Raw genomic sequence first — 12,209 nt, 5'->3', positions numbered from 1 at the left:
ACATTGGTCGTAAGCACATATTTAGTAGATGTTATTGTGGGTGTAGCGTAATGCTTGTGCTTCAACATTGCAGTAGAGGCTGGCGCTATGCTTTGCTATCGTTATCACAAGCCTCAACCAGACCCACACTCTGGAACCCACCATCTCCCACACAGAGACACCATTAAAAATACATGCGGGTGTTTTTTTATTAGCATGGCAACGATCAGGCGCCCATTAATTATAATGAATGTTACAATCGTGGAGGACAGAGGATGTCTATTGTGTTCTGGCTGAATAGGAAGAAAGAGTAAACAATAGTATATCTTTCTCAGTCGTGTGTTTTAATGTGTTCAGTCGTGTGTTTTAATGTGTTCAGTCGTGTGTTTTAACGTGTTCAGTCGTGTGTTTTAGCATGTTCAGTCGTGTGTTTTAGCATATTCAGTCGTGTGTTTTAACGTGTTCAGTCGTGTGTTTTAGTATGTTCAGTCGTGTGTTTAACGTGTTCAGTCGTGTGTTTTAACGTGTTCAGTCGTGTGTTTTAACGTGTTCAGTTGTGTGTTTTAACGTGTTCAGTTGTGTGTTTTAATATTACGTGTTCAGTCGTGTGTTTTAATATCACGTGTTCAGTCGTGTGTTTTAATGTGTTTAGTCGTGTGTTTTAATGTGTTCAGTCATGTGTTTTAACGTGTTCAGTCGTGTGTTTTAACGTGTTCAGTCGTGTGTTTTAATATCACGTGTTCAGTCGTGTGTTTTAATGTGTTCAGTCGTGTGTTTTAATATCACGTGTTCAGTCGTGTGTTTTAATGTGTTCAGTCGTGTGTTTTAATATTATGTGTTCAGTCGTGTGTTTTAACGTGTTGTTTTCACGAGGTTTATCCATCTGAGAGAGCTGATCTCTGTGTGAACACGAGGTTTATACATCTGAGAGCTGATCTCTGTGTGAACACGAGGTTTATACATCTGAGAGCTGATCTCTGTGTGAACACGAGGTTTATACATCTGAGAGCTGGTCTCTGTGTGAACACGAGGTTTATCCATCTGAGAGCTGGTCTCTGTGTGAACACGAGGTTTATCCATCTGAGAGCTGGTCTCTGTGTGAACACGAGGTTTATCCATCTGAGAGCTGGTCTCTGTGTGAACACGAGGTTTATCCATCTGAGAGCTGGTCTCTGTGTGAACACGAGGTTTATCCATTTGAGAGCGGGTCTCTGTGTGAACACAAGGTTTATCCATTTGAGAGCTGGTCTCTGTGTGAACACGAGGTTTATCCATCTGAGAGCTGGTCTCTGTGTGAACACGAGGTTTATCCATCTGAGAGCTGGTCTCTGTGTGAACACGAGGTTTATCCATCTGAGAGCTGGTCTCTGTGTGAACACGAGGTTTATCCATCTGAGAGCTGGTCTCTGTGTGAACACGAGGTTTATCCATCTGAGAGCTGTTCTCTGTGTGAACACGAGGTTTATCCATCTGAGAGCTGGTCTCTGTGTGAACACGAGGTTTATCCATCTGAGAGCTGGTCTCTGTGTGAACAGCATGGGCAATTCCACTGTAACGTATTTACACTGAGAAGGCCAAACAAAAACCATTGATTTCAGAGTTTAACCAACCAACTATATGCACAGTGACTACTTGTATCTGCACAGTTCTTCCTGTAAATCTGTTATAGTAAATTGTTCTATGTAATTTGTTAAAAGTAGTCCTTGTTGTATGGTTTGTTTTACTTTTAAGTGTAAATTCATTAGCGTGGAATTGACTGCATGTTAGATATGAATGATTACTTCTAGTTACATTCTCCTTATATTACCCCTTCTGTCTTCACAATACAACTCAGCACATTGTGATGGGATGTTGCTGCGGATACGGTGTGCCTGTGTGCCTGCGTGTAATAGCATCCAGTACAACACAACCAATGACTTTGTATTTTGTAAGGCTGTCTGTCACAGTAGCCTTCCCCTCAATACTACATGCAGTCACCCTTCAAGACTTACAGGTTTACAGATGTTTAGTGTGTTCCCATTCCCTTTTCAATCTCTTATGTATACAACTGTACTTACAGTTGCTATTCACTATCCACTGTTCATTATTCAGGATGTAACGTTAGGCCTCGTACTGACATGAGGGACTACGTTCATTATTCAGGATGTAACGTTAGGCCTCGTACTGACATGAGGGACTACGTTCATTATTCAGGATGTAACGTTAGGCCTCGTACTGACATGAGGGACTACGTTCATTATTCAGGATGTAACGTTAGGCCTCGTACTGACATGAGGGACTACGTTCATTATTCAGGATGTAACGTTAGGCCTCGTACTGACATGAGGGACTACGTTCATTATTCAGGATGTAACGTTAGGCCTCGTACTGACATGAGGGACTACGTTCATTATTCAGGATGTAACGTTAGGCCTCGTACTGACATGAGGGACTACGTTCATTATTCAGGATGTAACGTTAGGCCTCGTACTGACATGAGGGACTACGTTCATTATTCAGGATGTAACGTTAGGCCTCGTACTGACATGAGGGATTACGTTCATTATTCAGGATGGAACGTTAGGCCTCGTACTGACATGAGGGACTACGTTCATTATTCAGGATGTAACGTTAGGCCTCGTACTGACATGAGGGACTACGTTCATTATTCAGGATGTAACGTTAGGCCTCGTACTGACATGAGGGACTACGTTCATTATTCAGGATGGAACGTTAGGCCTCGTACTGACATGAGGGACTACGTTCATTATTCAGGATGTAACGTTAGGCCTCGTACTGACATGAGGGACTACGTTCATTATTCAGGATGGAACGTTAGGCCTCGTACTGACATGAGGGACTACGTTCATTATTCAGGATGTAACGTTAGGCCTCGTACTGACATGAGGGACTACGTTCATTATTCAGGATGTAACGTTAGGCCTCGTACTGACATGAGGGACTACGTTCATTATTCAGGATGTAACGTTAGGCCTCGTACTGACATGAGGGATTACGTTCATTATTCAGGATGGAACGTTAGGCCTCGTACTGACATGAGGGACTACATTCATTATTCAGGATGTAACGTTAGGCCTCGTACTGACATGAGGGACTACGTTCATTATTCAGGATGTAACGTTAGGCCTCGTACTGACATGAGGGACTACGTTCATTATTCAGGATGTAACGTTAGGCCTCGTACTGACATGAGGGACTACGTTCATTATTCAGGATGTAACGTTAGGCCTCGTACTGACATGAGGGACTACGTTCATTATTCAGGATGTAACGTTAGGCCTCGTACTGACATGAGGGACTACGTTCATTATTCAGGATGTAACGTTAGGCCTCGTACTGACATGAGGGATTACGTTCATTATTCAGGATGGAACGTTAGGCCTCGTACTGACATGAGGGACTACGTTCATTATTCAGGATGTAACGTTAGGCCTCGTACTGACATGAGGGACTACGTTCATTATTCAGGATGTAACGTTAGGCCTCGTACTGACATGAGGGACTACGTTCATTATTCAGGATGGAACGTTAGGCCTCGTACTGACATGAGGGACTACGTTCATTATTCAGGATGTAACGTTAGGCCTCGTACTGACATGAGGGACTACGTTCATTATTCAGGATGTAACGTTAGGCCTCGTACTGACATGAGGGACTACGTTCATTATTCAGGATGTAACGTTAGGCCTCGTACTGACATGAGGGACTACGTTCATTATTCAGGATGTAACGTTAGGCCTCGTACTGACATGAGGGACTACATTCATTATTCAGGATGTAGCCCTCCTGTAGGTTTGGGAGGGTCAAGAGACCCGGCAGAATGTGATGCTCAGGTTGGCATGCAGGGTTAGAGCATAGCACTGACATGTATTTATTTTATATTTATTCCACCTTTATTTAACCAGGGAGGCCAGTTGAGAACAATTTCTCATTTACAACTGCGACCTGGCCAAGATAAAGCAAAGCAGTGCGACAAAAACAACAACACAGAGTTACATGTGGGATAAACAAAAGTAGAGTCAATAACACAATAGAAACATCTATGTAGAGTGTGTGCAAATGTAGTAAGATTAGTGAGGTAAGGCAATAAATAGGCCATAGAGGCGTCACAGCATTATTCTAAAATGGGTTAAATTGTTTCCCCTCCTCATCAAACTACACATAGACATTTTTGAAGCACCTTTGGCAGTGACTACATCCTTGAGTCTTCTTGGGTATGCCACTACAAGCTTGGCACACATTTGGGAGAGTTGCTGCACAGCTGTTTTCAGGTCTCTCCAGAGATGTTCAATCAGGTTCAAGTCTGGGCTCTGGTTGGGCCACTCAAGGACATTCGGAGACTCGTCCCGAAGCCACTCCTGCATTGTCTTGGCTGGGTGCTTTGGGTCGTTGTCCTGTTGGAATGTGAACCTTTGCCCAAGAGGTTCTGAGTGCTCGGGAGCAGGTTTTCATCAAGGATCTTTCTGTACTTTGCTTCGTTCATCTTTGCCTCGATCCTGACTAGTCTCCCAGTCCCTGTCACTGAAAAACATACCCACAGCATGATGCTGCCACCATGCATCACTGTAGGGATGGTGCCACGTTTCCTCCAGATGTGACACTTGGCATTCAGGCCAAAGAGTTCAATCTTGGTTTCATCAGACCAGAGAATCTTGTTTCTCATGGTCTGAGAGTCTTTAGGTGCTTTTTGCCAAACTTCAAGCAGGTCACTGTGTTCTTGGGGACCTTCAATGCTGCAGAAATGTTTTGGTACCCTTCCCCAGATCTGTGCCTCGACACAATCCTGTCTCTGAGCTCAACAGACAATTCCTTCGACCTCATGGTTTGGTTTTTAGCTCTGACATGCACTGTCAACTGTAGGACCTTATATAGACAGGTGTGTGCCTTTCCAAATCATGTCCAATCAATTGAATTTACCACAGGTGGACTCCAATCAAGTTGTAGAAACATCAATGAAAACAGGATGCACCTGAGCTCAATTTCAAGTCTCATAGCAAAGGGTCTGAATACTTATGTAAATAAGGTGTTTGTTTTTTATATTTTATACATTTGCAAACATTTCTAAAAACCTGTTTCTACTTTGTCATTATGGGGTATTCTGTGTAGATTGCTGAGGATTTTTTCATGTATTTATTCAATTTTAGACTGAGGCTGTAGGGGTCTGAATACTTTCCGAAGGCACTGTACATGTTTGCGTTCTAAAACTGATGTATCTCTCCTTCTCTCTCCTCTCCCTCTATAGGTTGTGCTAGTTTTCGCTCTCAGCATTGGAGCACTTGGAATATACTTTATAGATTCTTCTGAGTAAGTATCCCCTTTTTATGTGCTAATATGTGCTTTTGTGTTGAGCTGCCATTGAACAGTACGTTGTAATTTCATATCACATCGGACATTTCTTCACCAAGTGAACTCATACATGGAAGGCTACAGTCACTCACATTGGTGAAATATAATTCTTCCTGAGTTACGTAGCTGTATGGAATGAGTTCTTAATCTATGAGTTGCTATTGAACATGATGATATTAATAGATACTTCAGACACACGGTGTGGTCCTCGTCGTCCAGTATAATGTGCTGGGTTTGATGGTGTGTTTGATGATTTTTGTGTGTTATCTGAAAGACTATAAAGCTCCTCTCCTCCTTTATGGTTTTGTCAATAGAAGCCGGTCAGCCTTGCGCCAAACTTTGTTTCCATGGTAACCTAGATAGAACAGGATATCAGTGGATCTGCCTGGTCCTCAGAGACACCCCCACTTGTAGACACACACACACCATCTGTAGACCCACACATGCCATCTGTAAACCCACGCACACACATACCTACACCCCCCCACCTGTAGACACACACGCGTGCATACACACACACACACACACACACACACACACACACACACACACACACACACACACACACACACACACACACACACACACACACACACACACACAATAAACTAAGCATCCCATACTTAAAATCACCCACCCACGCCATTCTCAGCCTCTCACCCATCCGAGCTCTGACCAGCAAAGTTAATAATACTATGATAATGAAAAATCTGTCCATGTGCCCTTGAGCAAGGCACTTAATCCTATAAGTTGCTCTGGATAAGAGCATCTGCTAAATGACTAGGGAAATATCGACAGTTTTTTTAAATTTTACCTTTATTTTACTAGGCAAGTCAGTTAAGAACAAATTCTTATTTTCAATGACGGCCTAGGAACAGTGGGTTAACTGCCTGTTCAGGGGCAGAACGGCAGATTTTGTACCTTGTCAGCACGGGGATTTGAACTTGCAACCTTTTGGTTACTAGTCCAATGCTCTAACCACTAGGCTACACTGCCGCCCCGTAGACTATGTGCATCTGTTTATGGACATGTGTGGTTTTTTATATGATTCTGTTCCTAGACTCACTCCTATCCTCCCTCGGCATGTTTCCTCTGCTATCCTCCCTCGGCATGTTTCCTCTGCTATCCTCCCTCGGCATGTTTCCTCTGCTATCCTCCCTCGGCTGGTTTCCTCTGCTATCCTCCCTCGGCATGTTTCCTCTGCTATCCTTCCTCGGCATGTTTCCTCTGCTATCCTCCCTCGGCATGTTTCCTCTGCTATCCTCCCTCGGCTGGTTTCCTCTGCTATCCTCCCTCGGCTGGTTTCCTCTGCTATCCTCCCTCGGCATGTTTCCTCTGCTATCATCCCTCGGCATGTTTCCTCTTCTATCCTCCCTCGGCTTGTTTCCTCTACTATCCTCCCTCGGCTTGTTTCCTTCGCTATCCTCCCTCGGCTTGTTTCCTCCGCTATCCTCCCTCGGCTTGATTCCTCCGCTATCCTCCTTCAGCTTGTTTCCTCCGCTATCCTCCCTCGGATTGATTCCTCCGCCATCCTCCCTCGGCTTGATTCCTCCGCTATCCTCCCTCGGCTTGATTCCTCCGCTATCCTTCCTCGGCTTGTTTCCTCTGCTATCCTCCCTTGCCTTGTTTCCTCTGCTATTCCCCCTTCGGCATGTTTCCTCTGCTATCCTCCCTCGGCTTGTTTCCTCCGCTATCCTCCCTCGGCTTGTTTTCTCCGTTATCCTCCCTCGGCATGTTTCCTCTGCTATCCTCCCGCGGCTTGTTTCCTCTACTATCCTCCCTTGGCTTGTTTCCTCTGCTATCCTCCCTTGCCTTGTTTCCTCTGCTATCCTCCCTCGGCATGTTTCCTCCGCTATCCTCCCTCGGCTTGTTTCCTCCGCTATCCTCCCTCGGCTTGTTTCCTCCGCTATCCTCCGTCAGCTTGTTTCCTCCGCTATCCTCCCTCGGCTTGTTTCCTCCGCTATCCTCCCTTGGCTTGTTTCCTCCACTATCCTCCCTCGGCTTGTTTCCTCCGTTATCCTCCCTCGGCATGTTTCCTCTGCTATCCTCCCGCGGCTTGTTTCCTCTACTATCCTCCCTTGGCTTGTTTCCTCTGCTATCCTCCCTTGCCTTGTTTCCTCTGCTATCCTCCCTTGGCATGTTTCCTCCGCTATCCTCCCTCGGCTTGTTTCCTCCGCTATCCTCCCTCGGCTTGTTTCCTCCGCTATCCTCCCTCGGCTTGTTTCCTCCGCTATCCTCCCTCGGCTTGTTTCCTCCGCTATCCTCCCTCGGCTTGTTTCCTCCGCTATCCTCCCTCGGCTTGTTTCCTCCGCTATCCTCCCTCGGCTTGATTCCTCCGCTATCCTCCTTCGGCTTGTTTCCTCCGCTATCCTCCCTCGGCTTGATTCCTCCGCTATCCTCCTTCAGCTTGTTTCCTCCGCTATCCTCCCTCGGATTGATTCCTCCGCTATCCTCCCTCGGCTTGATTCCTCCGCTATCCTCCTTCGGCTTGATTCCTCCGCTATCCTCCCTCGGTCTTGTTTCCTCCGCTATCCCCCTTCGGCTTGATTCCTCCGCTATCCCCCTTCGGCTTGATTCCTCCGCTATCCCCCTTCGGCTTGATTCCTCCGCTATCCCCCTTCGGCTTGATTCCTCCGCTATCCTCCCTCGGCTTGTTTCCTCCGCTATCCCCCTTCGGCTTGATTCCTCCGCTATCCTCCTTCGGCTTGTTTCCTCCACTATCCTCCCTCGGCTTGTTTCCTCTGCCATCCTCCCTCGGCATGTTTCCTCCGCTATCCTCCTTCGGCTTGATTCCTCCGCTATCCCCCTTCGGCTTGATTCCTCCGCTATCCTCCTTCGGCTTGATTCCTCCGCTATCCCCCTTCGGCTTGATTCCTCCGCTATCCCCCTTCGGCTTGATTCCTCCGCTATCCCCCTTCGGCTTGATTCCTCCGCTATCCTCCTTCGGCTTGTTTCCTCCGCTATCCTCCCTCGGCTTGTTTCCTCTGCCATCCTCCCTCGGCATGTTTCCTCCGCTATCCTCCTTCGGCTTGATTCCTCCGCTATCCCCCTTCGGCTTGATTCCTCCGCTATCCCCCTTCGGCTTGATTCCTCCGCTATCCTCCTTCGGCTTGATTCCTCCGCTATCCCCCTTCGGCTTGATTCCTCCGCTATCCTCCTTCGGCTTGATTCCTCCGCTATCCCCCTTCGGCTTGATTCCTCCGCTATCCTCCTTCGGCTTGTTTCCTCCGCTATCCTCCCTCGGCTTGTTTCCTCTGCCATAAAGATAGTAGGTCTGAGTGTTGCCGTGACAAGAAAAAGATGAAAGTAATGAAATTAATAAAATCATGCCAAGTCTGTCATCTGCGGTGTTATCTGAGCAGTAGTGCAGGTCATGGTAGTGTGGAAATGATTCCTGGCATGTGTCTCGTCCCTTGTTTATAGAAAGGGATATAGTCCTTCCCCTCTTTCGTTCCCTCTCTCTCCCTCCCTATCGCTCTCTCTTCCCTCTGTCTCGTTCTCCCCCTCCCTTTCTCTTTTGCTTTCCCCACTCAACTCTTTTCATTCTGATCTGACTCGACTGTATATTTCAGACAAAAAGAGGGATACAAATCTCCTTTATAATGCCAAGGTCAAGGCTTGATGGCAAGAAACCATCTCTGAGTTTCTCTCTATCCTTTTATCCACCTCTCTCTCTCCCTCCTCTGATTCTCTATCTCCCTCTGTCTCTCTCCACCCACTCCCTCCCTCCACCTATCTCTCTCACTGTGAGCCCGGTGTGTAAGGCTCAGACAGTGTCTGTGTGATTTGTCTCTGTTTGTTAGCAGCCTAGAATGTTATCAAACCATTTAGAATTATATAAATGGACAAAACAGTAAATGCAGTGTTTCTGACTGTTAGAGGCTCTGTCACCAGTCTGTCATCAGGTGGTCACCAGGCAGCCACCAGTCTGTGTCTGTCACCAGCCTGTCTGTGTCTGTCACCAGCCTGTCTGTGTCTGTCACCAGCCTGTCTGTGTCTGTCACCAGCCTGTCTGTGTCTGTCACCAGCCTGTTTGTGTCTGTCACCAGCCTGTCAGTGTCTGTCACCAGCCTGTCTGTGTCTGGCACCAGCCTGTCTGTGTCTGTCACCAGTCTGTCATCAGGTGGTCACCAGGCAGCCACCAGTCTGTGTCTGTCACCAGCCTGTCTGTGTCTGTCACCAGCCTGTCTGTGTCTGTCACCAGCCTGTCTGTCTGTCTGTCACCAGCCAGTCTGTGTCTGTCACCAGCCAGTCTGTGTCTGTCACCAGCCTGTCTGTGTCTGTCACCAGCCTGTCTGTGTCTGTCACCAGCCAGTCTGTGTCTGTCACCAGCCTGTCTGTGTCTGTCACCAGCCTGTCTGTGTCTGTCACCAGCCTGTCTGTGTCTGTCACCAGCCTGTCAGTGTCTGTCACCAGCCTGTCTGTGTCTGGCACCAGCCTGTCTGTGTCTGTCACCAGTCTGTCATCAGGTGGTCACCAGGCAGCCACCAGTCTGTGTCTGTCACCAGCCTGTCTGTGTCTGTCACCAGCCTGTCTGTGTCTGTCACCAGCCTGTCTGTGTCTGTCACCAGCCAGTCTGTGTCTGTCACCAGCCAGTCTGTGTCTGTCACCAGCCTGTCTGTGTCTGTCACCAGCCTGTCTGTGTCTGTCACCAGCCAGTCTGTGTCTGTCACCAGCCAGTCTGTGTCTGTCACCAGCCTGTCTGTGTCTGTCACCAGCCTGTCTGTGTCTGTCACCAGCCTGTCTGTGTCTGTCACCAGCCTGTCAGTGTCTGTCACCAGCCTGTCTGTGTCTGGCACCAGCCTGTCTGTGTCTGTCACCAGTCTGTCATCAGGTGGTCACCAGGCAGCCACCAGTCTGTGTCTGTCACCAGCCTGTCTGTGTCTGTCACCAGCCTGTCTGTGTCTGTCACCAGCCAGTCTGTGTCTGTCACCAGCCAGTCTGTGTCTGTCACCAGCCAGTCTGTGTCTGTCACCAGCCTGTCTGTGTCTGTCACCAGCCAGTCTGTGTCTGTCACCAGCCTGTCTGTCTGTCACCAGTCTGTCATCAGGTGGTCACCAGGCAGTCACCAGTCTGTTCTGTCACCAGCCTGTCTGTGTCTGTCACCAGCCTGTCTGTGTCTGTCACCAGTCTGCCTGTGTCTGTCACCAGCCTGTCTGGCCGCGGGCGGGCAGGCGGGAGGACGGAACCTGACATTAAACTCTATAGAGACGGACAGACAGACAGACAGACAGACAGACAGACAGACAGACAGACAGACAGAACCTGACATTAAACTCTAGAGAGCCTAGACGAGGTCATTGACAAGACAATAAGCCTCTGGATACACAGAGGTTGATCTAACGCATGAGAGACATACCTGACAGCTTACGGGAAGGACACTAGGTATTACAGAAGGATCCTAAAGAAGGATACTAGGTTTTAGAGAAGGATCCTAGGTTTTAGGGAAGGATCCTAGGGAAACACAAGATTTTAGGGAAGGATGTTAGCTGTAGTTAAGGACTGTTTCTCTGACTCATTAGATAAAAATGATTTTACAGTTTTGTGTGTGTCTCTGTCTCTTTCTGTCTCTCTGTCTCTCTCTGTTTCTTTCTTTAATGTGACCAACTTACCCCTGGGTGTGTATGTTTGTGTGTGTGTGTGTGTGTGTGTGTGTGTGTGTATCTCTCTCTGTGTGAGTGTGTGTTGACTTGTAGACTCTTCCTTTCCCCCTGATCCTAAACACGTTCTCAACCCGTACACACGCACGTACACATGAGCGCATCAACGCAGCACAAACACTCTTTGCATGACCTTTCCTTCTGGTGTTCTGAAATATTAACGATTGATCCGATCGATGGTCAGAGAGCTCCAGGTCATTACTGTAGCAAATAACACAGCCTTGATAACATACTGCATATTGATAATACATTATAGCCTCATCTCTTGCTCTTTAGAGAGAGAGGGAGATGGGGGGAGAGGGAGGGAGAGAGAGGGAGATGAGAGAGAGATGGGGAGAGAGGTGGGAGAGAGGGAGGGAGAGAGAGGGAGATGGGGAGAGAGGGAGGGAGAGAGAGAGAGATGGGGAGAGAGAGGGAGATGGGGAGAGAGGGAGGGAGAGAGAGGGAGATGAGAGAGAGAGATGGGGAGAGAGGGATGGGGAGAGAGGGAGATGGGGAGAGAGGGAGGGAGAGAGAGGGAGATGGGGAGAGAGGGAGAGAGAGAGAGAGATGGGGGGGAGAGGGGGGACAGAGAGGGAGATGGGGGAGAGGGAGGGGAGAGAGAGGGAGATGAGAGAGAGAGATGGGGGAGAGAGGGATGGGGAGAGAGGGAGATGGGGAGAGAGGGAGATGGGGAGAGAGGGAGGGAGAGAGAGGGAGATGGGGAGAGAGGGAGGGAGAGAGAGGGAGATGGGGAGAGAGGGAGATGGGGAGAGAGGGAGATGGGGAGAGAGGGAGATGGGAGAGAGGGAGATGGGGAGAGAGGGAGATGGGGAGAGAGGGAGATGGGGAGAGAGGGAGATGGAGAGGGAGGGAGAGAGAGGGAGATGGGGAGAGAGGGAGGGAGAGAGAGAGAGATGGGGAGAGAGGGAGATGGGGAGAGAGGGAGATGGGGAGAGAGGGAGATGGGGAGAGAGGGAGATGGGAGAGAGGGAGATGGGGAGAGAGGGAGATGGAGAGGGAGGGAGAGAGAGGGAGATGGGGGGAGAGAGGGAGGGAGAGAGAGGGAGATGGGGAGAGAGGGAGATGGGGAGAGAGGGAGATGGGAGAGAGGGAGATGGGGAGAGAGGGAGATGGGGAGAGAGGGAGATGGGAGAGAGGGAGATGGGGAGAGAGGGAGATGGGGAGAGAGGGAGATGGGGAGAGAGGGAGATGGGAGAGAGGGAGATGGGGAGAGAGGGAGAT

At 48.6% G+C, this 12,209-nt stretch overlaps 1 protein-coding gene across 4 annotated transcripts in view; it reads left to right on the top strand.

Annotated features, from left to right (window-relative positions):
* Positions 1-12,209, top strand: part of LOC135511172 (calcium-activated potassium channel subunit alpha-1a-like) — a 383,846-nt gene that overhangs the window by 171,274 nt on the left and 200,363 nt on the right. For all 4 annotated transcript variants that reach the window (XM_064932771.1, XM_064932770.1, XM_064932769.1 and 1 more), the window contains exon 3: positions 5,222-5,283. In XM_064932771.1, coding sequence (XP_064788843.1) covers positions 5,222-5,283 — 62 coding nt within the window. The remainder of the gene's footprint in view (positions 1-5,221; positions 5,284-12,209) is intronic.

The sequence above is a fragment of the Oncorhynchus masou genome, chromosome 23 (genome assembly GCF_036934945.1).
Source record: "Oncorhynchus masou masou isolate Uvic2021 chromosome 23, UVic_Omas_1.1, whole genome shotgun sequence".
Classification (NCBI taxonomy): domain Eukaryota; kingdom Metazoa; phylum Chordata; class Actinopteri; order Salmoniformes; family Salmonidae; genus Oncorhynchus; species Oncorhynchus masou.
Note: the sequence above shows the minus strand (reverse complement) of the source record. Positions and strands in the feature narration are given on the sequence as shown.